Genomic DNA, 26,657 nt, shown 5'->3' on the forward strand with positions numbered 1-26,657 from the left:
TTCACTTTTTAACCTCAGGCTTGCACTCGCCCTGCTGATATCCCATGTTTTAATTTTTATTTCAGAATACAATAACATAAGCTACTTGCTTTGAAAGTACCTTTCCTTCGCAGACATCCGTAACATCCACCCAGACAGAATCAGCGACAATCTCTTGACGGCCTTCATTAGCAATGAAGTAGTAAGCTAAAAAGCGAAAGGCAGGCACCATCTTCTCAGTGATTTTAAGGTTTATTACTTTGTTTGAGGAGGGGACCCTTCCCAGAAGCTCAGTTTGTCCCTTTGCCACAACCTGCAAGGCAAAAACAAACAGAAAACTCGTAGTTTGAATACACACCATACTGGGCATTATGTTGCACATTTTTGTATTCATACATAGAGTTTTCTGAGGCCGTTTATAGTTAAAATTTATTCTCTTCTAATGGCACTTAATATTTTCAATTTCCGACCTGCAAACGAGTAGCCTGGATGGGACCGGCACACAGGGCCTGTAGCACAGGAGCGTGGTGGTAAGCCTCCACTGCACCAGTCTTGTGGCCCAGGTTTGAACACAAATCTGCCTCCCTCCACCAAGTCTTACAGCTTGGTAAGGGGATCCCTGATGACACTCTTGTTTTTGTCTTCTACAATAACAGCTCATCACCCTCAGGATGGTATCAGCTTTATTCGATCTGTCATCAGCACTGAATCTTTGAGATGGTGTGGAGGGGTTGGAGCAGGAGGTTTCACTCAAAAAGTATTATTCAGGATGAAGTATCACAGACTGGCCTTTAACTGATTTCAGCCCATATTGCACTATTTAATTCCTTTCTTCCAATTTTATGCTAATAATATTCACAGCTTGTCAGAGGAGTGGAAAACAGACACAGGGGCAGGACTGATAGTGCTCTTCCCTGAGCAAAACACATGAAGCTTTCCTAAACACACAGTGAATGTGCTTCAGGAAGAAACAAATCCATGGTCTGAAACAAAGCCTGATCTGAAATCCTCACTGCCTTTATTTGGGTGACCGAAGTCTGGGAGAGAGCCTCACCGATGAGCTCCAGCACTGTCTTCCCCACCCTCCCACCCACCCTGCCTGCACAGCACTGCGCCTTCCCAGAGCCCGACAGCAGCAATTCCAACCCTCTGCTATGGCATCCAATTAAAATAGAACCAAAACATTAAATTTAACTCCTAGAGATACACTTATTCCAATATATCAGAGCCCTGTTAAAAATAAATGGGAAGTGGTGCCCATGATGCTTATCATCCTGGGAAATTTAAGCTGCCAAGGAAAATTATGATGAAGAAAGGGGAAGGGGATTTAAACACATTTGACATTCAACAGATTCACTCCTGGAATGTATTCATGAACACATTTTACTCCTTCAGCAAAATAAATGCTTTGCATTCTTGGTCTCAGACTGAGCAGGATTGTTTCCTGCCTTTCAGACCCAATTTCAGGATGCTATTTAGGACCATCACAGCCAATGCCTTCAGTGATCACTCATTACATTATTTGTTGGAGATAACCATGACCTACCTGTTAACTAATACCAGGTACAGGTAATATGAAGCCATGGTAACATAAAAACTACATGATATTTATGAAATAAGCAATAGTTAACTACAAAAGGCATTTTCTGAGATATTCAAAGTCCCCTATAAGACGATTAGGTTTTCTAGTTGCAGGGACAGAATCTTATGTATATGTATGATGTGCCGATAATAAGGTGGGAAGTTCTGTAATAGCTGAAACAAGGGTATTTATGGGAGTAAGACCAATAAAAATAATATTTAATATTGGCTTATTACAAGGAAAGAATACAGATTGGAAGGAGTGGGAGGGAATGACATCTGGATTAAGAGAAATTAAATTGTCATAGCCATCATAGAAGTTATCTGTCTAGGATTTCACCTTTCAAGGCTGTCAGTTTAGCATTTTTCAAAAATATCCACATAATTATGCAGACATTACCTTGTATAGACCTATTTGCTCTAAATTGTATTAGAAACTACAGACTAATATTTGTACTTATGTGTCCTTCTTCAGAAGAAAAAAACCACAAAGATTTATGTATTACATGTACAATCATATATGTAAATATATGAATATGACAGAAACATAGAAATAGTTTCTGGAGGGACCTATGGACATCTCTAGTCCAACTGCCTGCTCAATGATGAGCCATCACCAGCGTAAGATTTGGTGAGATGTGCTTTTCTCTAGTTCAGTGTTGAATGCTTCTGAGGATGCTGATTCCCTAAACTCTCTGGGGAACCTCTTCCAGTGTTGCATCCATCACTACTGAAAAGGTTTTTTTTCCAAAACAAACCTTCCCAGCCATAATTTGTAGCCTTCATCCCTTGTTATATTGCATGACACCACCTAGGTTAATTTGCCTCCATTATGTCTGTAATTCCTCTTCAAGTAGTTTTAATTTGCTGTTAACTCACTCTTAGCCTCTTCATCGAACTGAACAAGTCCTCAGCCTCTCTTGGTAGGCCAGGTATGCCAGGACACTAATCATCTTCGCTGCCCTTTGTTGTACTCCTACGGTTAACCATGTATTAGTAACTAGACAGATGTTCTTTGTTGTATAATTTCTAAAAGAAATTACTGATATGCTACTATTCTGTTTACCATATAATAGAAATAGTCAATCCTTCCACTGCCAGACTGATGAATATCATTCAAGGTGATGCGTAAGGTATCTCCAGGTGCCATAACCGTATGTGGGATGCTGATGCTGAGGTAGTCTGGGGAAGCAGACTGATATCTTTCAGCTCTGATACTGGTTTCAGGAGACTCCAATTTTTCTTTTCCCTCTTCAGCCTTTACCTGTCAGGAAAGACAGAGTGGGTAAAGTGTGTGTCAGGGGACAATATAGAGTGTCACCCTTAATTCATATCTTGCCAGGTTATTCAGAAGATGCTGGGAAATTAGATAAGTAACTGCTGAGACCTCATTAGCAAAACCTGGCATAAAAAAAATAGGATTTTAATGACTTTATTCTCGCGAACTCTTTGGTCTTCTGCTGTATTTGCACTTGATATTTTTTCAGGCTCGGCTCTTTCCAAATCTGACACAATGGCTTAAAATCTAAAAGTTATTTCATACTTAGCTTTTTTCCCTTTTTATATAGGGCACATAATTGAACCCCTTGAGTGTCCAGAGGTAGCCTACTGTCTGTATTGCCCAGGACATATGCCTTTACTGTCTTCTCATTGTTTTCTGTCACTTCTCATGGTGATATTCCTTGCAGTCCCATTCCCATCCTTCATGCCAGGAAAATGCACATCCAAACTACAATCACTAGCACCAATGTATTTACTCCCAAAGCTCCAATGTACGAGAGTGTCCTTCACTCCAGTGAGACATCCCTCAGGCCCCTGGTCTCTCTAACGTATCTTACACAATCTGGAAAATGGTACGCAGATGGTGTAAGAAATCACCTTACACCTTCTGGTCTAATTTAATGAAAACTGATCATTTTCACAGTCATTTGTCTTTGTCTTATGAGCTGTTCTCAGTGATATATTTTTAAACATGGATGTTTAAGTTTTCTTTACCATTATTTGAAGGGTCTCAGCATCTCTAGGGATGTCGAATATAAAGGCGATTAGGCCCTCTTTATTAGAAACTGCAGTCTTCTTCATTGGGGGCTTTCCAGGTAAGGTAACAGTAGCAGTGACAGGTAGAGAGGCAGCAGGAGAGCCATCAATCAAAGTGACAGATGCCTATTGGAAAATAAATGCTTTTCTGTTACTTCAAGGAAATGACTGGGTTTAAAAAATGCCCATAAACAAGAAGAAATTATTTTTATAAACTGAGAAGAAATACAAAACTGTACACATTAGTGTCTGAAAATTCGACCTTTGAGAGAAGGGGGTAGAAACTGACTCAGTCTGGACTCCAGCTAAGGTAAAACTCTGTGAACAAAGATTAACAGCTGCCCCAGATTTTCACTTAGTATCTACTAGATCTCAGCTGATCCCTGAGATAATTGTCTTTAACTATTATAAGGCAAATTTCTAACTTTAACTTTTTGTAGAAAAAATCAAAGGCGTGAAGTTTAAAACCTCAAAAACTTAAATGCATTTTTAAAAAATAACATGGTACCCTGTTTTAGAATAATTTTAATTTGATACTGGATTAATTTGATACAGCATTATTATTATTTTAATCTTTTGATATGGAAGTGAGGAAAAAACTGCTACATGTTTTATAAAACCTTGTAGTGCAACAGTGCACAAATGACTTCCAGAAAAGAAATACAGCTTTTTCTGGCTTCAGTCTCCCTGCTCAGGCTCTGTGTGTACATAAACGAGACAAACCAGATACACAAACAGTAGCTACATATTGGATTTATTCTTGAAGGTCTCTGTCCTACAGAACTCCCACTGGATCAGATAAGGATTTTATAAACCTGGCATTACCTTGTTATGGAGGGAAACAGACACAGTCAGCTAAATGCTACATACCACCACAGAGAAGGGGGCTCCAGGCACAAAATACTTTTTGGTGTTAGACAGATCAACAACATACGGAGATTTCACAAACTTCACATTGCTGAGTTCTTCCTCCCTCATCTCACCACCTGTTAATATCAAAGAGTATGTGTTGCTGTGGGAGCAATAACTATGTACCTGCATGTTACCATAGCATCCATCACTTCTGTTTTCAAGATTAGTTGCATCTTTAGCAGTGTATGTAAAGAAAACTGAAATATGATCCCTCCCCAAAGAGCTTCAGTCTTGAGAAGGGGAAGAGGTGAGCGCAGGTGTATGGGGAGCACAACCCGGGACAGGCCAGTGCCGGGGCGGCATGACACGTGTGGTGACCCAGCGAGCCGGCACAGGCAGATGTGTACTTTCAACAGCTCAGACACGGACATCCGCAAAGTGGTTTGTTACTCACGACACAAAAATTCCCCCTTAACACATGGATCAGAACAAGGTGCCTGTAAACACAGGGCACGCTGGTACCACAGGAGCCACTGTGGCTGTGCACCTCCCTTTCCCAGCTGCTGGGGATTCTGTCCTGGGGAAGCTTACGTCAATGTCCAACAGAAAATTGTAGAGAGTTTGGATTTTTTTGTTGCTGTTTTTGTTTCTTTGTTTGTTTCATTTTTGTCTAGTGAGAGTTAATATTGCCAAATATCATCTTCTGCAACTTTGCACCTATAAGATAGCTTGAGCGTCTGCTTCCCATCTAGGATTCTTCTAGTTAAACCACTCATACTTCTAGTTAACTGCTGGTTAAACCATTACCCATAACTACTTCTAAAACCAAAACCAGTTATATGGCTTGCTTTAAACAAAGTGCATTTAGAGACATACTTTCAACGTCCTTATTTTCTACTTCAACACTCCAAGGTGTTGAGAGGTGTCAGTAAAGCACACCCGCCATGCCCTGTCATGCATCTAATTAATACCAAACCCCGAAAGTACACAAGGGTGGAGGCAGCTTGCATGCAGGGGAAAGAGGAATGTGCACAACATGGTAGAGACCTTCCCACCATGAGATTTTATGTCCATCATGTTGGTGTGGTAGCGGGAGGTCTTTCAGTCTCTTTTGCAATAAATGTTTGGGCGATAGTGCATGTAAGTACCTATGGTAGATTATAGTAAAGAACTGCACAATTGCAATACATTGGACTTAATTTTAGGATTCTAAGGAATCCTAATTAATATTTAGGGATTTTGAGGATCCTAGTAATTCTAAACTAAGTAACTACACTCCTTCTCTAGCCAATGGGAATAGACACATATAGAGTTCATCCCATCCATTCTCCGTACTGACTATATAAAATGCCTGAGCATCAAGCTCTGACAAAATACTTTACTTTCAGATATCCAAAATAAAAGGGATCAATCTCCATAGAAACAACAAGAAAAATCTTGCCCATGTTGTAAAGGTCACCTTCATCGCTGATTCAACTCAGCACTGAAGTTGCACGTCTCACCTTAGCCTCATATTACTAACAATGACACTTGCTACAACCCAGATAACCCATCGACCACTATATCTAATCCAACTCAGTGCTCACTTGTGTGTAGCTCTAAGATATCTGGGGGCCTACTCAATGTGCTTAGCACTGCTGTGAACAAATATGCACACAAATCCCTTATAATGATTTTGTGGAAATATTTACCTGCCCCCCAGGAAGACAGGCAAACAGCCACTGAAAAACTTCTGGATAGGCATGCTCCAGGCCTGTGTCTGAGATGAAGAGCAAGACCAAGCTATTTGGACTGTATTGTACTTGTGCATATGCCAAGTATCGGAGCCTGATAAAACTGTGGGGAGGCATAAGACGACACGCAGGACTTACAAGGGCTGGATCTTCCTCTGCATTTCACTGCAGTTGTAGTATGTGTTCCTTAACTTTAGACTAACAGTTTAGCCAGATGAGGTGCAAAGCAAGCTAAGATACCAAGCTCAACTAATAACTTCGTCTGCATGGAGGGAGTAGACATGGCTGAGGGAAGTGCTCCAACAAGATCTCAAAGGTGGCAATTTTTCTGGGTTCATACAAGTGTCTGGTGCCACTTTGGATGGACTGGATTATCTTAGATTCCTCACAGGGCTGTTTAATGTGGGACATACCCTGTAGGAGAGTACTTACAGGAGACCTGAGCACTGCTGGAGCAGGAGTGGAAGATCCCACAGAACTACACAGGGTGTTTAAAGTGGTACTGGACATTTGTGTTCAGATAAGTGAATCCCACCCAAGATAAGTTTGTGCAAAGAAGGGGGTCAGATGAGACTGTCATGTGCTACAGCCCGAGCAAGCTTTGCAGTGAAGGTTGGTCCAGTGGGACAAGGCTTCCCGTATGAAGGATCCCACTAGAGAAAGATGAATGTAAATATTACACACAGTATCAGCCAAGGCACGGTGTACTCACTTGCAGTTTCTACAGTGGTAACGGCAACATATAAATGAAACCCTTCCAGAGTGGAAATACTCTTTCTCAATTTCTCTTCCAGAAGTGTTGTATTTAAAGTAACTCTTCCTTTTCCATTTTGAATCTAAAACAAAAGTAGGAAAAAAAATATGACAGCCCTTGCTTGTTTCTTGACATTAAAATTAAAAAAAATTGTTGCTTATAGTATGACTAGGGTATTACAAGGGTCTATATTTCAGTGATTCCTGACAATATTCAGCTCACCTGGGTAAATCAGAATAGTTCCACTGAACTCCAGTACTTACTGATAGCTGTTGTTCCAGGCCTGGAAGAAAGACTTTTTTCTCGTTTTCATCAATTATGCCAAATCGCACATATGCAGCACCTTGAATCCCTTTCCCATAAGAGTGTCTTTGGAAGGAAGAAAGGTGAGGAGGTGAATCATTACATTAATAAAAAGCAAGCATAAATCAAACTAATAATTTTATGCTGAAATAAAATAGGGATATCTGTAGGCATGCCATATCTAACTAATAGCTTGAAACCAGAAAAATAGTCTCGCTCACTGATAACACAAACACGAAGACTTCTCGTGGTCCATGTACAAAGTGGTGATTTCAGGTGCAGACAAATACACGGAGTTAATCACATTGGCAGAATCACATGTGGAGACATCACCCCCTTCAAAGGGAGCTTGGAAGAACAGCTAATTCCTTTGTATGAGGCACCTCGTGAGCAGAGCATTTAAAATAAGGGGCCAGAGAATTGTCTTAGGGACAGATATAAAGTGTTTGGTACCTCTGAAGACCCCTAGAGGCAGATCCTGGCTGTTGAAATTTTAAAACCTGCATTAGGCAGAATAGACACCCTTCAGCCCATGTTTTTCCAGTGGATTTAGGCAGTGTCACACAGGGACCTCTTCTAAGTGAAGTATTTTCCGGATGGGTATCTGGCCAGAACAGCCCAGAACTCTCCATATAGATCATGGAGAGAGAGGACAGGGCACGTTGCTGCAGCTGGCAGGCTCCTTACTCAAGGAAACCCTGGCAGATGGCATCCCCCTGCAGCAAAGCATGTGATGTGCTACATGAGACCTGTCATGGCCGTGGTGGTGTCTGTTGCTTGTGGACATCCTGCTTCACCTCAGTTCTGTAAAGCCTTATTTTTGTTTAAACAAAGCCTCTTTCAAATTGACCTGATCAGCAGCACCGATCCATACCAGTGAAAATAACTGAGAGGCAGTTCTTATGAAAACCGCTTAAAATGCCAGAACTAATAACTGCGGGAAGCAACAGTCAATATATCAAATAGCTGTTCATTACATGCATGGCCAGTTCAGAGTAATAAGTTCAATTATCAGGAATTCCATATGTTGATTTTGATGAAAGTCAGGCAGGCCTGTGTAGCACCACGAGGACCTTTTCCAATAGATAGGGGTAATCAGTCATTCACCCCCATTTTTCCTCCTAAATTATTATGTTAATGTGTAGTGAAGCATACATGAAGGAGTTGCACAGTCCATAAACTCAAAATTGAGTGCTACAATAAAATAGAGAGAAAATTTTAGAAAATATTAAAGCCACTTATCTGATATCACTTCATATCACAACATCGAGTAATCATGATTAAAGCTAATAATTATTCGATAAAACCAAATAAAGAAGTGAAGGTGAGCAAGAGGGGATTAGAAGAGTTGAGTTTGTTCAGCCAAGCAAAAGGAGACAGATACAGGGTTCTGTCTACTCTCTCAGGGTGTGCTGGGGAAAGGAAGGAGCAGCAGAGTCAAGGTGAAGAGCTCAAGGAAGCAGGTAGAAGACCAACATGGTATAAGCTGCCCAGGGATTAATTTACACCAGAAATAAAACCTGCTAGAACTGTGGGGGTGAAGGCCCCTTGTTGGACCAGGTTAATTAAATTACATTAAATTAAACGAGTGCAGTGCTGTCTGGGAGGCTGTGGCCAGCTGGCACAGCACAGCCTGTGTCTGCTCTACTAAATGCCCTGTGTTTCACAGCGGGGTGGCCACATGCAGACCTGGCGTGGACCTTGGTCTGTGCTTCCTCCCGAAGAGTTTCCAGGAATTGTTTGGGGAGCGCTCTGCAGCTGAGGCCGAGCCTGTACCATGCACCAGCTGAACCGTCAGCAGCCCAGCCCTGCGGTGCAGGAACCTTTCCTGGAACTGTTTAGTTTACTACCCAGGTTGGTCAAATATATTTTTTTGTATCACATTCAAATGCAGACAAGTGTCCTACTGTATGAGGGTAATTCCTCGTGTAAGGAAAGCACCTAAGAAATAATATCCCAACAGATATTAAATAATGTTTAAGTATGATAATAATTTGTTTGCTGCTCTTGGTTTGGAGGGCTTTCCAGAGTCAAACAGAAATGGCAGCGGTAGTGATGACACTTTAGTCCTGTATACTCACATAGTTCAATGCTAATATTTAATGCCTCTTTAGCTAAAGGCTACTGTAAGCCTAATTACTTACAAAGTTAGTTAGTGCCAGTGCTTAACAAAGTCACAAACTAGTTGTATAGACCAGCCTTTTTTATTCTTATCTGTATATTATATTAGCAATTTCTATACCTAGATCTTTGCTCCCTTCTGTGTTGATTGTATCCCCTCTGCCATCCCCATCAGCTACTGAGACAGACACAACCTGTCCAATGGAGACTTATCAATAAGATATTCTTATACTACTCAATTATATGTATGTTTGTAAAAGGTAACTCTCAAAGGGGTTTTGTCTGGGAAACTTAATGAAATACTCTGATAAAATTATACAAGTTATTCTGTAGATTTAGTAGGTTTCTATTAAAGAATCTAGCTTCACTGTTAAAACATCTCCCAACAGTGTAATCTGTGTAAATATTCATGTTATTAAAAATAATTGCAAACCATTAATAGTCAAAATACTAACAGTGAATGGATAAATACTGATTATTTAATAAAATGTACACAGTTCATTTTCCACTATCTTGAGTATCATTACTGTACAGAAAATTTGCCCACTGTTTAACACTGAATACATTTAACTATACTAGCTACAATAACTCTGTGTGATCCTATTTGTGATTCACATACTCCTTGATCAGTATGACCATTTTCACACCATGATTTTTTTTTTTCACTGAGTCATCTTTAGAACAGATTTAAAATCTAACTGTAAATCAAATTTATGACATCTGAACTAATGCCACACTGAACCACTTCACTTAAATAACTGGCATGAAGATCCTGGACTTATGAATCTCATGTAAACATACCCTACCAAAGTCATCGACTCTAGTTGCAGAAGTGGTGACTTCAGTGAAAAGGAGATACAACGCTAAGTCTCCAGAGAACTTTTTGGTTTCTCTCTCCATCTTCCCAGTGTGCAAGATATTTCTAGTCATTTTGGATTCCAGCTGAGTGGTAAACAAAGGAAGAACATTCTCCTAACAGGCAGTCATTCAGTATTTCCACTCCTAAGAAACTGGAAGGTTCAGCAGCCAAGAAGCTTGATATATGTTGGTGAGCCACTGTTAGATCATGTAGCAAATTTAGATCTGTCAGTGTGTGATAAAAAAACTGGAGCAACACAGCACAAAATACTTATTCAATGTAGGCTCAGTCTGATTCTTCCAAAGTATTAAAAATATTTTGATGGGTTGAATTTTAATTGCCCAACTTTCTGAGTTACTCTGTGTTTGATGCTATTCTAAGTTGATACAGGACCAAGTGTAATTTATTCTCCACCAAACCTGCCTGGTGGTCTGGCCAGTCTGAGAGCTTTGTAGCCACAACTCATCCAGATCAGCGTCACCCTACTCTGCAGTAACGCATGTGTCTGTAGTGGTGGTCACGGAAACTCCTCTCATTAACTGTATTTATTCACCTGGAGGCAGTTCTGCATAAAATCATTACTCTCAAATAAGCACTAGCCTATTACTTCTAAGCTTCACTGGGTTTTGAGAAAATGTCTTACCTAAACTTGAATACATCTCTATCCTAATTACATTAAATAGCAACATCTGAGACTTCAGAGTGTTTCTAAATTTTTAAACCAAAAAGTAAAGAAAAGCAGGTTATCAGTTTTCATGGAACCTTACCTGGCACCACAGAGGAGAATCCTAAATAGTCACCTTTTTACTAGAAAACTAAAATATTCAGAAAATCTTGTTCCATTTTGATCACCACCACTTGGACCCAGGTATCATTTTACACTAATCTCTGGAGTTAGCAGTGAAAACAGTATATAAAATTGAAGTCAGCCTCAAGCCAGAAGCTGGTTAACTGTTAATGACAAGAAAAAGGAAGAAGCCATAAAGTTCATTATCTACTTATCTGCCTCCTAAACCAGCTTTGCCGTGAGCACACCTACTTTGCCTCAATATCAAACACAAAGTTTTCCTCCAAGATGTGGTAGTAAGGCTGAAGTGGGATGAGTTTGACTTCAAAAGATGGAAGCTCTGCATCAAAAAAAAGAACACAAAGGGTCATGACACACGAGTTTCAAACATACCTTAAACTCCCGGCCTGCGGCAACACCCACTGAGAGAGTGTTTTTGTTTGAATCAGCAGTGCACTTCTGAAGCAAGTCTCCTTATCATCTTCCCTTATTCTGCTTTTCTTCACATAGTGGAGCAGTCTTTGGGCACAGAAAATTGATTTATTTACAAGGAAAACAAGCCAGAAGGTAAGCTCTAATTGCTAATGGGCATTAAGTGTCCTGGACAAGAAGCAGTCTGAAGTAAACCCACTCTGAAATGGGTTGAGTGTGGACATGAGGCCCTCAGCATCAGCTGTGTCACTCTGCAGTTTGCTCCTATAGAGCCCAGTTACTTGCTACTGTAGATATATCCAGAGCAATTTGTTCCTGGATGTAGGTGTTTGCAGAGGATTCGGTAATCTCCATTATTCTGCTATACCCACTAGCTAAGCTAAAACCCATTTTACTGAACTGGGATTTTTCATATAATCATGAGGTTTTCTTCTATCTTTAAGAAAACAAACAAAAAAAACCCAACCAAACAAACCACACTAAATTTTACATGAAAGCATAATTCTAGTGCAAATCAGTCAACCCATTTCTTACCCCGAATTGTTAAATTTCTACATTTTTAGTTTTTACACAATGCCTTTTCTTTAAAAAAATCTCTGACTACAGGAATAATTCTAATCAACTTCCAGACTGAATTCTACTGAGAGAAAAAGGTAGCTTTTTATTTTTTTTTTCATCCTAGTGTTTACTGAAACCTTTAGCCAGAATTGCAATGGTTTTAAAATGGAGCTAATCTCCATGTTTTTTTCTGCACTAGGAAAGTCCTTCCAAAACAGGATGTTTTGTGAAAAACATTAAAGCTTCTAAGGCTGCATAAGAATTAAGGTTTTTTTTCAAATACAAGTGGAAGGCGTACAAAACCAGAGATAGCAATGAGGGACTGAAACACCGTGAATCTCATCCTTAGTGTCTAACTACAGCCAGGTTTAATAATTGTGGTATATCTTTTAACACATGGAGATGAAGTAATACATTTATAATGCAAATTAAATATTCCCTTACCATAATTTCTCACTTCAAATTCAGCAGAAACATTAGACATTTCATATTGATGAAACCAGGCTTTGATTTTCCAAGTTCCGGGCCTAAAATTCAGATTCAGCAGAAAATAGTTAATTAGGATTCCTCAGATATTTTATTATGCTAATATATTTAAATTATCACTAAATGCTACTCTTTTCACTGCTTTGATCTCATTCCAAATTAATTTATTGATGGATTTCTCTTTGCTGGGAGTATCCAGCAACATACTTCCACATGTCCCAGGAAACAGTCAAAAAGACTTTATGCGGAACTGCAGGATAACATATTTGCAGACCACGTTACATGCACTGCCTTTGAAAACCCTCAGAAATAGAGAACTATACTTCCTGTAGTTTATCTTCACTGTGATGTGAAAATCAATCTACATCAAATACATGCAAAACACACTGAATATTAAGTAAAAGCTTGAGGATTTGAAATCAGAGGTAATTAATTACACTTTGCAAACTCAGCCCTTACAGAAGTGCTTTCCTGAATGTAGTCACAGAATCAAGCAGATATTTAGCAAGTTTGCTAAATTTTTCCTTACCAGGACAAAAATTACTTATTGGAGAATATTAAAATTAAATTCTGGACTCATCTTTCCAAGATGCTTAAAGGTTAAAAGATATCAACTATAGGCTCACTCTCTGCCCCATGATGAAAGACAACTTTGAAAGGTGATTCAAGCAGTTCAGCAGTTAAAAATCTTAAGTACTTCAACAGGTAAGGGGGATGAATCTGGGTGGTTTGATCCTGCTAGTAGCAAGTGAGGTTAGTCCTCCTCACTTCAGACTTCATACTGTGAGGTCTTTCATCTGCCCAGGTCCCCTTGGGCTCTTCTATGCCCAATGGAGAGAAACAGACAGTGCTGAGATGTGGTACATCTCATCCCCACATAGGCACCTAAAACACGTCAGATGAGTTGCAGCCTAAACGCGTGACTTTCTCTACAGTGTCGAGAAGGGTGTGTGGGGTGACCATCCCATGTCAGAGAAGGGCGTGTGGGGTGACCGGCTCGGGTTTAGACCCCCTGCACGGCTGGAGGCTCCAGGGCTGGATGCAGAGCAGCCACTTCCCTGCCCTCACGCTCTGGCGGGGCACCCTGGGGCTTCCCAGCTGACACCGGAGCAAAGCTGCCTGCTCTGGTGCCCCTCTTGTTCTGAAGAAACAGTAAAGCAGACGATACACAGTAAGAAAAAAAGAGACGAGAACAGGGGAGCAGAGCAGAAAGAAGAGAAAAGAAGGACAAGGTTCCTGGTTTTAGCTTGAAGATAGTTCTGCTGCAAGAGACATTTTGACGTGAAGACTGTTTTAATGCACAAGGCGCTGCAGTGACGTACTCGGCGATGTCAGGTACTTCAAAGTTTTCACTGAACACTGCTTTTATTTTCCGATCTGACTTTTTAACCACCATCCCTTTTGAATTCTGTTGAGAGACAACAAATATATATATATATATATATATAAAAGGTGTCAAATGTTTACATCCAAAAGCTCAAATTCACATACTAGTCCCAAGGAAGATAAAATGCTCTGCTTACTTTCCTACTTTAATATTCACATGTTACATTTTCCTCCATGCTCCTGATATTGGCTAAAAATGACTAGACATATCTCACGATGTGTAAATACTGATTTCTGGAGAGGAGTCACAGCTGTAGTTTTACTCTCAGATATTTTGTCAAAAGTATTTCATAGTTTCTGTGCTGAAGAAGCACTCATAAACAGTGTGGGGTTTTTGTATACTTACTAGCACAGCAACTGTAACTGTGTCATCTGCTGGCCTCATAGCATTGTCCAGAATGAAGATCCGGTATCTTACTGTTTAACAGAAGAATAAATGTGTTCACATATTTATTTCTGGCCTTTCTAGATAGTAATTATTACAAGCTCTAAACTGAGTTACTGAATTTAGGATAAAACCTTTTATTTTAATGAAAAGAAGTCTGAGCAATTTGAAAAAAAAAAAACGTTCTTCCACAGGCTTTGCATGTTACATGACCGACCACATCTTTTGAAACAAATTCAGAAAAATACTGAGGGCACTTCACTCACTTTTGTATTCCTTCTGTATTCAAGGCTTGCAACCAAACTCAGGAACCTTTTTAAGTTCCATCTCTTGTTACTTAATTAAATTGTTAATTAACAAAACAGTTGTGGTCTTAAAGTGCGAAGAATACTTATTGCTGGTGTTGCAAGCAGAAGTGATAGGAGTTTTTTTGCAGGTTTCTCACCATTTTTATTTTCCAAAGGAAAGTCATTATTAAGCTTTTTGAACAAAAAGGAGCAGATTTTTGTAATGGCTCCTGTTAGGAGAAAAACTTCTTGACTGCGGTGGCATTTCCACATGGATTGCTGCAAAGTGCAGTGCACACCCTGCAGAGCCCTGGCTGCAGAAAGCGAGTTCAAATCTGGCCTGGCTGGTAAGCACAGAGATAGCTGGGGTTAAATAAGAAGGATTTAGACCAGGAAGGATCAAGTCATTGTTACTTTTTTCTGATAATGCCCTCGTAACATCTATATTCAATATCTGAAATGCAACATCTGTATTTCAACCTGTGGAATTCGGTGTGTATATAGGCTTATCTGTCTGAATAAAAATGTAGCCTCTTTTGGAAGACAAGAGGATGCGAGTGCTGCGAATGGTGTCCTTAAAAAGCTCCCTGCTTTCGGTGACTAGCAGAATATGGGGCTGATTCCTCTTCTTGAAGAAATCCTGTTGCAGAGTCCCTGGCTTGACCTGAGGAGGACAAAACAAAAACCCCACGGAGTCAGACACGAACCTGGTAACTTTGGAGTCACACAGCTGAAGGCCAAAACCAGCTGGAGCGCTTAAATGATTTTGTGAGCGCGATTCAACAGAATATACTCAATTATATCTTTCTTACTGAGTGAATATTTATTCGTAAGTAGAAATACGATCTACTTCCCTCATTTCCTACCACAGAAAAACGCATTCTTCTGTCCAATGGCAATAACTCAAGCCCAGTGACTTCAGTCTACATGCATGTTAAATTCCACTTACCATGTCATTTGGTAGCTGTACCAGCATCTTGCAATCTTTCGTTTGCCAAAATCTTGGCCCTGAGATTAGAGCTTTACCTCATGCAGGTTAATATGATGTTTCTAAACATCCTGCTCAAGAGGAACCTGATCTGAAAGCTCAGATTTTAGCCGTGCACTGTTTTCCAACCAAACAGCCCAAACCAGTACTTCTGAACTAAATGCTGCCAGACTTCAATTAATCATATCAGAAACAAATGATGAAAAGCAGGGTGTAAAGTAGAATCAATCAACCTAAAGGTGTGCAGAAACATCACAGTCTTTGGACTGAGAGATTGTGCATTTTTTAAGGTTTCCCTTAGCTTGTAAAATGGTCAGTATGCCAAAGGCATGAATACAGTCTTAGTTTAAGTGATGCAGAACAACAAATAGTGATAAAACAACTAAATGTTTTTAAATTTAATTTCATCACTGATCTACAGTGATGAAAGGATCTTTCATCACCACGTGACAAAATCTCGAGCTTGCTTGTAGGGCACAAAAGAGCACTCACAATCACCCCTGAAATTACATTAGGCATTGTTTTGTCAGCTGGTTGGGTAAATAAGGTGCTGCTGTCACTGGAACTGGTGTTTTGTCATCTGCCTCTAGGGATTAGTGTTGTCTCTCTTCCAACATATTCCTAGTAGAGATTACATGATTTTTATTACCAGATTGAAACATCTACATCACTATGATGATAGACTCACCATTAGCTTTTTCATTTCTTGGTAGTCGTTATTTTGGTTAAGGTCAAAGATGATCCTCTCTGATAGGAGCTGATTTCTTGCCTCATCTTGGAAGTATGCAGTAACTTGCACAGGGTGCTGTGTTCCATGGACTTGAACTGTTATTGTCTCGTGTGTGCCCAAATGCACCACATTTGGGGCAGTAATAAGAAATCTAAACATAGAAACAGATTTTCCAGTATGTAGGCTGATTTTTGCATAATACAAGAATGTCCAGCCAATAAAAAATTTAAGGTAAAAAAGAGTCTTGCAGAATAGTTGAGCTTGGGACTTGTGGAGATCAGCTAGTTGATCCCCCTTGTTATTCAGAGTAGATGTTTAAAGACAGTTTCTTTCCAACTGATCCCCAAATTCTGAACCAGCATATTTAGGTCCTACAAAAGATCAGTCCCTATACATAGGAGAGAAAAATAATTGCAATATGTCCCAGGGACTGTCAATGCCATTGATCACCTGGGTTTAACTCAGAGAAAATTCTATAAACTCAACTTTCTGGAAAGGAAGCAAGGCCATGCGTTAGGAGACAATGAACAGATATTCATAAATGTGTATTTGATACTATGAAGTCATGTATTTTCATGTACTAGCACTTACATTATGCCAGCTTATGCTTTAATATGTCAGAAGGTACCAATTTCATATATAACCATATGTATGGGGTTTTAAGTAGCCGATCTTCATTCAGATGTCACTGTTTGTGAAATGCAGTAATGAGAGACCACGAAACGTGAGAACACAGCCTTGGGAAAGGCTCAGTTGGAGGCTAAAGTTGTTGGGATTTATTTTTGTCTCTTTATTGCTTTTCTTTATTCTTAACTCTGCTCTGGTGCTTCTTGCTAGTTATTTTCATGACCTGTGAAATGTAGAGCACCATTCTTGCCCCCCTTTTTTCAAGTATCTATCTTTTACACAGAAAAATCAGAGCACTGTGTGAAAAGCTGTGTCTTAATAGTATAATAGCACATACACAAAGATCAGTTCTGAGGTCAAGAAAGCCATTTTTCAAAAATGACTATGCTGCAGATTTCTAAAATGAAAAGTAAATTATTTTGCCACTATCAGAATGGGTTAGCTGAACTTTCTCTTTTTTTACCTTTTTTTTTTTTTGGTAAATGTTTTTTTCTTTCTGAAATGTATAAAATGAAAGGTGGGGTATAGAAATGAGGGAATAAAACTGATACTTTTTTTCAAAAGAAACTTCAAAAGAAAATTTACTTCCTCTTTTTTTTTTTTTTCTGATAATAATCATGGTGCACTAAAAACAGAATAGAAATCATCTCTCTCCTTCCATATGATTAGTGAACTACATCATAGGTAGTCTGAGTCTCCACACAAATATAGGAATCTTGGGAAAGGAAAACAGAACAACCTTCAATAAACATTAAATGTTTTATCATTTTTACCTATACATTTGTAAAAATACTTTGTAACGTTTCAAATCTACAATGAATGATGAAACTTGTCTTCCAGTTATATCTACCCTCATGAAATACTTGATTCTGATTTTTATTTTTTTCATTTGTTTAGTTGTCCTCTCTGATTCATTATCCAGGCAGGTCTGGCATCCATATACATTCAAATGCTTGAATGTTGAGAAGAAAGTTTTCATTTTCAGCTGTACTCATTGTATTTTCTCAGTGGATTGAAGGGGATTTACTTTAAAGCTGTCACTGCACCACCCACTCAGAGTTCGTTGGCTCTAGCAAAATGTGAGTGAACTTATATGCAAGACCTGTCTTAGTTGTTTAAAAGTTTACCTATGGAATAGCTCGGACAGACATGGTCACTAACCTACACTGCCCATAGTCTCAGCTAGATGGACACAAGCCAGATCTGCTCCCAAAGAGTCATGATGATATTTTCCTGACATAATGTTCAGTTTCTGTATACCTAATACATTCAGCACCTTGTGTTTCCCACGTCCAATTACCTTAGAAAAAAGCTATCTCAGTCCCCATTTCCACTAAGATTTTATCACTGCTGACAAAGCCTGTGCTTTACTGAAGATGATGTGTGCCTCAGGATGCACCAGAGGTACCCCAGTATCAAAGTTTCTATGGGGCTGTAGTTTTCATGCTGATGTGGACACTGGAGGTCAACACCAGAGTCTGCAGGAGTCTGCACCTGACCAAAACCTCCTAAGAAGATAAATAAGTATGTAAGGCTGGACATAACCCCAAAGGTGGGCTGACATGAAAGGAGAGAAGGGTTTGAGCTGACTACCCAAATAATCTCACCAAATCTCTCCTCTGGCTATAGCAAGTACCTGAATACACTTGATCCTGCTGGGAACAAAGCAAAAGTCTCTTCTCCTCTACCTCTGCCCTACAGATAAAGGTCAATTTGAAGGAACTGTAACATGCTCCATAGATTTTTCTCAGAGTTACATCTATCTCCCAAACCCAGGAATTTGTCCAACTAGAAGAACCAGTATCAACAAATGTAAATGTCCACTAAAATAAAGGATAAGTACAGAAAAGCCTGAAGCTCTCCCAAATGTGAAACCTTTGCTTTCTGCAATGTATAAATCAATTACAGAAAGGAGACTTATTCTTTCCCAAGATGTTCCAATCCAGTAAATATTATAAACTAAAAATGAATAAGCAGCAATAAAAGCATGACCATCATGATTTAGTAGCACATTTTAAATTATTTATTTCTAAATGGAGACCTCTTCCCTTAAAAGTGCCTTAAAAAGGCAGTTTTAAGCTTTTTAATTTTTGCCTATTTAAGGTTACACAAATTTTAAGTTGTCCAAGAAACAGGCTTTGTTGATTCTCTATCAAGACCATTAGCATTTCCTAGTTTCTCATTCAAGGGATTTGTTAGGCGTGAAGAATTAATAATAAATTGTACTTACGATGGTGCTTGCTGTGTATTGGACAACACCAAACAAAAGCTCATGAAAAATACCAGCCTTTCCATTGGAAAACTCTGCAACATCTGCAGAACAGAAATACCAAACAGCCACTGTCAATCTACCCTTGAGGTGCAGGTTGTAAGGAATGGTCTGATGGCACATTGCAGCAAATAACGTTACCTATATTGGTTATTTATTAATAACTTTCAAAACTGTGTAACCAATAATGATAGCCAAGCTGGTGATGCACAAATTAATAGCCTGGGGAGAGACATTCTGGACTAAGCCACAATTTCACATTTGGTTATTCATTAATTCTCTTCCCAGCTTCAATATTTTCACATGACAGCAACTAAAAGTGATGTGCAGAGCAAAGTTTTCACAAGTACTGCAAAGGCAATTCCAAAAGGCAATTCCAAAATCAAACAAGGCACCATGGCTAAAAGAGTGGCTGCAAAGAACTTCTAAATGGGGACAAAGTGACAAGTCCCTTCCCATTACATAACTTCAGTCATCTCTGTGGTACAGCACGTGTGAGAAGCAGCTCCTTCTGGTTTAGAGAGCACCAAAGGAACTGGGCTGGAAACCAGTCTGCACAACTCAGTCCCAATCTGTAGTGCCTGAAGGGGTCCATCTGCCTTAAGTAGAAATAAAATGGATGTATCTGTCTGAGCTGCTTGCTCAGCCCAGTTTTCCTTCATAGTCAAGGCAGAGGGCTTTTCCAGAGGGTAATTAGTCTCAGCGTAAGTACATAAGATGACTCATCAGCTGAAGGCACTCCAGACTGCAGGACAGACTCGTAATGTCTTAAAAGGCAGGATATTCAAAACCAGGGAAAAAAAAATATATTTGAGGAGTAACTGTTTTTGCAGGAACCGGTTTTCATCAAAGGCAAATGAAAGAACAAACTGAAACTCTCATTGGGTCTCATTTTTGCCAACTTTTACTGGATCGTTTTCTCCCAAACATAATGTTGTTGACTCATGAGAATGGAAAAATGCCCATCTGATTTAAAGGCAGGTCACATCCCAGAGAGGATCACATGGCTGCCCACAAGTTCTGGGGTTAAACTGCCCTTTAATACACCACATTTAACTCCCTGTCTTTAATTAGTAGCAACAGAATCCTTAAATCAGCGCTGCATTATTTGTGAGGTGAATTCATGATCACAGCAAGGGCTCGCAGCCCACAGTCACCTTACACTGCGAGGGTGAAGGGACCTCCACCTCATCCCACCACTTGCCTAAGAAACATCCCTTGCTTTGTTCCTCAGATAGAAGCACCTCCAGGAAGAGCTGCTTCAAGACAAACAGGTAGAGGAAGAGAAGAAGGTGTAAGGTATCAAGAAACCAGTTCACTATTTTACGCTGTGTCACAAGTGTGGTGGGTGGCTCCCTCTGAGACAAAAAGAGATGGATGGTAAGTACTATCTGTCCATTGGTGGTCACAGAAAGTACCAGAAGCTGTAGCAACAAGAATATTTCTGGCTTCAAACTCACATCAGCAAAAGCTAAGTTTTGCCTGCTCTAGGCAGAGGTTTTTTCCAAGAGACAGTCAGTTGCCTTCACCCTGCCTTCTTCTGGCTTCAGCTGTCAGTCAGGAGTGCGAAGGTGAGGAAAAGTACCTGTGAATCCTCAGGGTCCAAATCCGTGCTCTTTGGGAGGTTTTTACAGAACATCGTAAATGGGAATTGTTAAGACCAAGGTTATTTTCACTCTGCCATCCCTCCCCACCCTCTCACTCTTTTCTGCAGTTATGCACTGACGAAACTGATTTATTGCCATGCCAAAATCACATCATTTTCATCAGGGCCTCCGGCTCCCAAACCCACGCTGGGTGGTGAGGAAGAGTAGAGGTTTCCACCATGAAGCTGGTTTGTGCTCAAGATAAAGTTGAGGTGGAAGAAGTTCTCTTGGGAACAGGGCTCATGCTCTCCCTGGGGAGCAGAAAAGACTTGTTAAACTTGCAGCTGGTGAAATAAGGGCTTCTCACTCTTGCATGAACAAAGAGAAGATAATGAGGGGAGGGGAGTTAATTAAGAGCAGCGGCAGCTGTGGAACGTGCCATTTTGAGAGACAGTTCCACTGCTAGGTCTTACATAGCTGCTGTCAATCCCTGAGCAATCTCAGTCGCTAAAACAGAAAAATAAAGGAGTATGAGTGGGTCTTTTTTTTTTTCTCCAGACAAACAAAAAATAAGAAAAAAGTCAACATTGTCACTCTCAATGCCCTTTCCTTGAGAAAACACATGAGTTCTCCCAGCCGAAAAGTCAACAATTTGCAGAAGTCTGCAACACAACCAGCATTGATTTGCTACTCCTGCAGTCGCGGGAAAGGCAGCTCTGTGCTGCGAGGTCGCACCAAAATCTCGCTGTTGTGCCAGGCTTTATCAGAGGGGAGCAGAGGGGCTTCCATTGCCTGGGCTGGCTTGTTTGCCAGGGTACCGAGGTCTGTTTGTACAGCTACACAAACAGCCATGGGCAAACTCATGGGAAGACATTTCCATGGATCACTTTTTTAAAGGAGACCTTGAAAAAGCCGTTTTTTTGCTTTCGCCTGTTTTTAATTGGATTTGCACACTTTTGCTTCCTCATGAAGTACATGCATGTGTGTGCATAATGCCTATCCATAGCGATGTGATGCATAACCATTATATACTTGAATTTAAGAAGGTGTTCTAGCTCTTAATAAAGACATTTTTGTCTCCAAAATATAAACTAGTAACTGTAATTAAATAGGGATCTTTCTCACTGTCTCTCACAAACACAGAAGAGCAAGTGCACACATAACCATTTATATAACTAGACTTAAGATTCTTTATGCTTTATTTGTCTTTGTCTGGGTTTATGTGAAATGATCTTGCTAATGGTTTTCTAGTTCTTCGGAATGGCTGGGACTGTAATTTGTAACATAATGCAAAATATTCCAGTCCAAGGCCACATTAAAATAAAATAAAATAAAATAAAACAATCTCATCTCAGCTGAAATTTTGCAGCACATACATGAAAGAGAGAACACAGAAAACTCACCCTAAATTAACTTATGTGCCTGTCGTTTTTCTAAAGGCAAAGTCCTTTAGTATTTACTCATCAGCTACTTTTCACCAGGCATGATATTGATCCCTCAGTTGACCCACAGTCCAGTACTAGTGAACCCTGATCTCAGAGAGGCAGGCTTGCTTTATTTTGAATATATGCTATGTCTTATTTCAGTAACTTCATTTGAACTTTCTAAGTTTTCACAGTGTTTCGAGTACCAGCAGTAGTTTTTGTTCTTTGGCTTGAAGTACTTCCAAAGGGCTTTATTTCCCTTAATCTGTGCAAATACTAAAACCACCAAACTCTTCTTTTATGTTCCTCTTGCACTCTTTCACCTCTGCCTGGCAGAATGGTACAAAGAACAGCTTCACAAAGCACATTTTACAAATAAGCGCTGCGGTGATATCCTCTTTGCTGAGTTACAGGGAATTGTGACAGACACAAAAGGCAATATTTTACTTCTGACATTTCGGAAAATTAGATTTTAAAATCCTTTTTCAACAGTGGACCATGAAGTGTGGGTCTAATTTGAAAAGTTCCTCTTAACAGCAGGACCTCTTTAGCATCAATGTAAATTGAGAGTGTAAATTGAAACTATACTTTTTTCTTTACCATAATCTAGGTCATAAATTAAAAAGTTAATTTAGGTTCTAGTTGCTTTTGCCATGAAAAATTGGCCTTTTTGTCTATATTTTCTTTAAATGTTCTGCAATGAGTGCTCCAAAGTGTATCTGCTGAAAAAAAATAACAGAAGAATTTTATTTAAAAGAAGAAAACCAACATATCCATGGCCTTTTCTGTGCTCGCTGAGGAGCCTGGATTTTTAGGGGATTAAGCAACCAGCCTTAGTTTTCCCTCCTGGGTTCCTCCATCGTTTTCCCAATAAGTAGGCTCAATTCTGTGATTTTCTTTACATAGTGTCAAAAAAAAAAAAAAGAAAAAAAAAATTTGTGAAATATGTACAAACCCAGCACTGCTTCTGGGAGTTTAATACATTGCAAAGGTGACCTATATAAGACATTATGGGGTTTTTTTTAGGTCAAGCAATAGTTATATTATGCTATTAAGGTAATATTTTCCCCTACTGTAATAATGCATCCTGGTTTTTAGGTCAGCTATGTTTTTCAGGCTCTCAGAGCTTTTAACACCTTTAAGAAATACAGGTCAAATTTTCAAATATACCAACCAGAGTCTTGCTGAGAGAAAAAGCCTTTGGGGAGGTCATGGCCAGGAGAGGAGGAGATGTCTGAGCATGCAGGTGGTTCTCTCACCCCAGGAGAAAGCCAAGAACTGCTGGAAAGGAGGGAAAAACCAGCTTGGCCTACATCACACAGGGCAGAATATATCAGTGGCAGTTTTAACCAGTGAGAAGAATAAAAATAAAGGTTACACATCCAGTTCTGTGGATTTTGGAGCATGTAATGAAATCAGGAAAAAACCACACCCTTTTATGTAGGCAAAATTTAGAGAAGTAATTTATAACTATTACCGACCATCATTTCTTGCATTTCCTGACTTATTAAAATGAGATACTCTAATGTTTCAAACGATCACTCAATTATACTAAAAAAATGTTTCACAAACAAAAGGAATAAAAAGTCACATACCATGTACCACGCAGTGAGACATGCGTGCCTGTGTGCTACTGGCAGCTTTCTTTTTTTTGTTCTGATCTGCAAATTAAATTTAAAACATTCACTTCACCCAGTAACTCAGAGAAAGAAGAAAGTTTCTCCTCTCCCAAGCCTGGGACAAAGCTCTGCTCCGGCCCCCATCGCGCTTGGGCGAGTTTAGGTCAGCTCCACTGGCAGATCAGAAGCTGCCCTACTTTTTTTGATCCCTCGGTTTTGACGTTCAAGGATGAAATCCAAAGAGAAAGGGGCAAAGGAGACAGGATATGACTGTGAGGAGAGTTTTGTTTTTATTGCAAAGGAGAAGCTGCTCAGTCACAGCCTGTTTCAGTGTCAGGAGGTGCAGAACCTGCCCGGGGCGCAGGCAGAGCATCTGCTGTCCTGTTCTCGAGAGGTAACATCTGGGTGACTTTTGTAACCGCTCAGTGGGACAATTATTCAGGTAACATGTGCTGATTTCTTCTTTCTGCAGAAATTTAACCATGGAGCTCTGACCCTTTGCAGTCATCTGCTTTTTCAGCAGCTATTTGGATGAACGTTGTTCCTCTTTATACTGTCAGAGATAGATGCCGTACCCAGCCTGGACACGGTGATCATAGCAGGAATCTTCCCTCTTGACAACTCGATTTTGCAGCAAACTGCCTCCAGCAAAATGATATGAACGACAACTCAGCTGCCCTCTCAGTGGCTTGTGTGCAGAGGGGAATACTGATGCCTTCAGAAGGAGACTGGCTGGATGTCCCCAAAGATGGGTCAGGCACACCCTGCCCAGATTATATGGTTTATACATTGCACCTACAGAAATAATGTGAACACAAAGGAGGTTTTCATGTATTTAGCCAACACATCTTGGAAGCAGAAGGTATCTGCCCTCGCTAATATGTGAGCGCATGTCCTGCTGTGTATTTTTATGTGTGGGTCACATTTCCGGGCCATTCATGCTCGATTTTGACTTTACTCCTGAATGAGGAAGATGAATTTTTAGGTATATTGGGACATGGTTTTAAACCACCTCTGCGCTGTTCTGGCTCAGCCTGTGGTCCCAGCAGTGACCCTGCTGCCACCCCTGACAGCAGCCCAGCCTGCAGCCCTGCTGTGGAAGCCAAGGCTGGGGCTGTACCTCGGGGTGGTGGGGCAGAGAGCTTTGGCAGCCGGTGCCACCCGTGTCTGGGCATCTCTCTCTTAGCTTTCCTTTTCTACATGCACTGGAGGTGCTTGTTCTGTTTGGTTTTGTCTCGGTGGAGGTAGAAGAAATAAATAGCAGGTTTGAAAGAGCTGGTGCCCACGGCACTCTAAGCCTCAGAGAGATGCCCAGATCTGAGACCTAATTCCCTGCCTGCTCCTGCTGTTCCTGGGCTTGGACACTACGTAGTCCTGCACCCAGAGCCCGCTGGCCTCTGCCATCCAAAGGGTGAGGCTTCTCCTCCTCAAGGTTATATACAGCATGGGGATGCCAAGGAAGGCCCCTACCAGGCATCCTACTCTTGGGCCGTTTTGCTCTGCCTTGCAAATTTTCCTCATTCTTTCCTGCCACCAGCAGCAGTTTCTTAGGTAAATTTGGAGCTGGCTTCCATGTCACAGGCATTTACATTTCTGCCTGAGCAGTGACAAGTAAATGAATAAAAAGCCATGAGAGATCACTAAGAATTACAATGTAATGGAACACTAAATTTCCAAACACCTCCCCTTTCTTTGGTGAATTCAGTAAAGCTTTTTGGCTTCAGTAAGTACACTGCAGGTGTACATTTAGGCAGCAAGCCCAGCTTCTGTGGAGAAGAGTATTAACAGCATTTACTTGTACATTATTCTATAAATGCCTGCCATAGGTTTGCTGCATGCACTCTCCACTGAGATACCAAAAAGTGTTGGCTCACTGTGGCAGCACCAATGCCTTTGATCTGGGTCACATGTGGGATGTTAATATACTTTAAGACAGAGAATCCTGCAGCTAAATTCCGCTAAACCTCCCAGCATCTACACATCGCTGCTGTTTGTAAAACACCACTTAGCCCAGTGATGGGACAGTCAGGGATGCTGGAGAGAAGCTTGCATGCCTCCAGCCGCGGTGTACGTGCCGAGTCCCGGTGCCATCCAGCGGGCAGCTGTGCGCTCCGCCATGGAAACAAACTTTCATGAAGAACCGTGGCACTGCCAGCCCTGCTTTCCGAGACCCTTTTCTACTTCCCACGACAGGTACCAGGGGTAGCGGGGGGTCAGCTCTGGGTTCACACGCACACGGGTGGTTCTCCACAGCACAGCCTGCTCGTACATGAGCCGTGTCTGAGCTCCGTGACGATCAATGCAGCCGGTGGGTTTTAAAAAGTGGGTTTGGGTTATCCTAGTGGAGGGACCTATCCTGGTCTGCTCTAAGGAGTCCTTAAAAACTTACCTATACAAAATAAGAGTAAAGAATAATATCTCCCACACCAAAGATGTGCCAGGTGGCCGACTGGGAATTCAGAATCAAACACGTATTATCTTCTGAGACACCTCTGGTGGAATTCGCTGTGGGATACTGAGAGCTGCTCACCTCTTGACATCACAGCCTTTACTCAGCTGTCTCCAAAACCAACTTGCCTGGATACAAGTCCAGTTTTCTACCCAGCTTTTTAACCAACTGCCCAGCAAAAGCAGCGCTGTTCAACCCACATTTTAAAGGTAATTTTTTATAAAGTTAGTGCCTTCTCAGTTGGCAGAACAGTTCGGAGCTGGTTGTGAACACCTTGCTCTGCCCAGCTACATCAGCCTCATGGCATTAGACCCTGGAAGGCAAGATGAAATGTTTTGTGCTGACCACCATAGTTTATTCCCAAGAATGAGGCTTATCTCATTTGCATCCTTTCTGAGGTGATTATTGCAGTCAGAAGCCTGACC

The 26,657-nt window shown here is 40.6% G+C and overlaps 1 protein-coding gene across 1 annotated transcript in view; it reads right to left on the reverse strand.

Annotated features, from left to right (window-relative positions):
* LOC135997460 (complement C4-like) overlaps positions 1-19,183 on the reverse strand; it is a 47,713-nt gene extending 28,530 nt beyond the window's left edge. The window contains exons 1-13 of the mRNA XM_065650076.1: positions 19,116-19,183; positions 16,217-16,409; positions 15,021-15,204; positions 14,215-14,285; positions 13,805-13,890; positions 12,441-12,523; positions 11,259-11,346; positions 7,200-7,305; positions 6,895-7,018; positions 4,468-4,583; positions 3,556-3,723; positions 2,627-2,824; positions 101-292 (exon numbers count right to left, since the gene is read on the reverse strand). Of these exons, the coding sequence (XP_065506148.1) occupies positions 101-292; positions 2,627-2,824; positions 3,556-3,723; positions 4,468-4,583; positions 6,895-7,018; positions 7,200-7,305; positions 11,259-11,346; positions 12,441-12,523; positions 13,805-13,890; positions 14,215-14,285; positions 15,021-15,204; positions 16,217-16,409; positions 19,116-19,180 (1,674 nt within the window). The 5' untranslated portion in view covers positions 19,181-19,183. The remainder of the gene's footprint in view (positions 1-100; positions 293-2,626; positions 2,825-3,555; positions 3,724-4,467; positions 4,584-6,894; positions 7,019-7,199; positions 7,306-11,258; positions 11,347-12,440; positions 12,524-13,804; positions 13,891-14,214; positions 14,286-15,020; positions 15,205-16,216; positions 16,410-19,115) is intronic.
* Positions 19,184-26,657: the final 7,474 nt, after the last annotated feature.

Source organism: Caloenas nicobarica, chromosome 1, assembly GCF_036013445.1.
Source record: "Caloenas nicobarica isolate bCalNic1 chromosome 1, bCalNic1.hap1, whole genome shotgun sequence".
Taxonomy (NCBI): domain Eukaryota; kingdom Metazoa; phylum Chordata; class Aves; order Columbiformes; family Columbidae; genus Caloenas; species Caloenas nicobarica.